A 237-nucleotide genomic window follows, 5' to 3' on the forward strand; every position below is an offset into this window, starting at 1 on the left:
CAGCCTGAGACGGAACCTCGATCCGTTCGACTCGTATATGGACGAACCACTATGGCGGGCTCTTGAGGAGGTCGAGGTGAAAGAGATGGGCTTGGAAGCCCACATCAGTGAGGGCGGCTCTAATCTTAGCGTCGGCCAACGGCAATTGGTTTGCTTGGCACGAGCTATTGTGAAGAACAATCCAATACTCGTGCTGGACGAGGCGACCGCGAATGTGGACCCGCGAACAGACGAACT

The 237-nt window shown here is 55.7% G+C and overlaps 1 protein-coding gene across 1 annotated transcript; it reads left to right on the forward strand.

Annotated features, from left to right (window-relative positions):
* Positions 1 to 7: 7 nt before the first annotated feature.
* Positions 8 to 233, forward strand: LOC108758887 (probable multidrug resistance-associated protein lethal(2)03659; the record flags this gene model as incomplete). The annotated part of the gene is made up of 1 exon (XM_018504434.1): positions 8 to 233. A coding segment is annotated over one exon (226 nt), but the record flags the coding sequence as incomplete, so codon positions are not given.
* Between the last annotated feature and the right edge of the window lie 4 nt (positions 234 to 237).

This window comes from Trachymyrmex cornetzi, unplaced genomic scaffold (assembly GCF_001594075.2).
Source record: "Trachymyrmex cornetzi isolate Tcor2-1 unplaced genomic scaffold, Tcor1.1 C3542101, whole genome shotgun sequence".
Classification (NCBI taxonomy): Eukaryota; Metazoa; Arthropoda; class Insecta; order Hymenoptera; family Formicidae; genus Trachymyrmex; species Trachymyrmex cornetzi.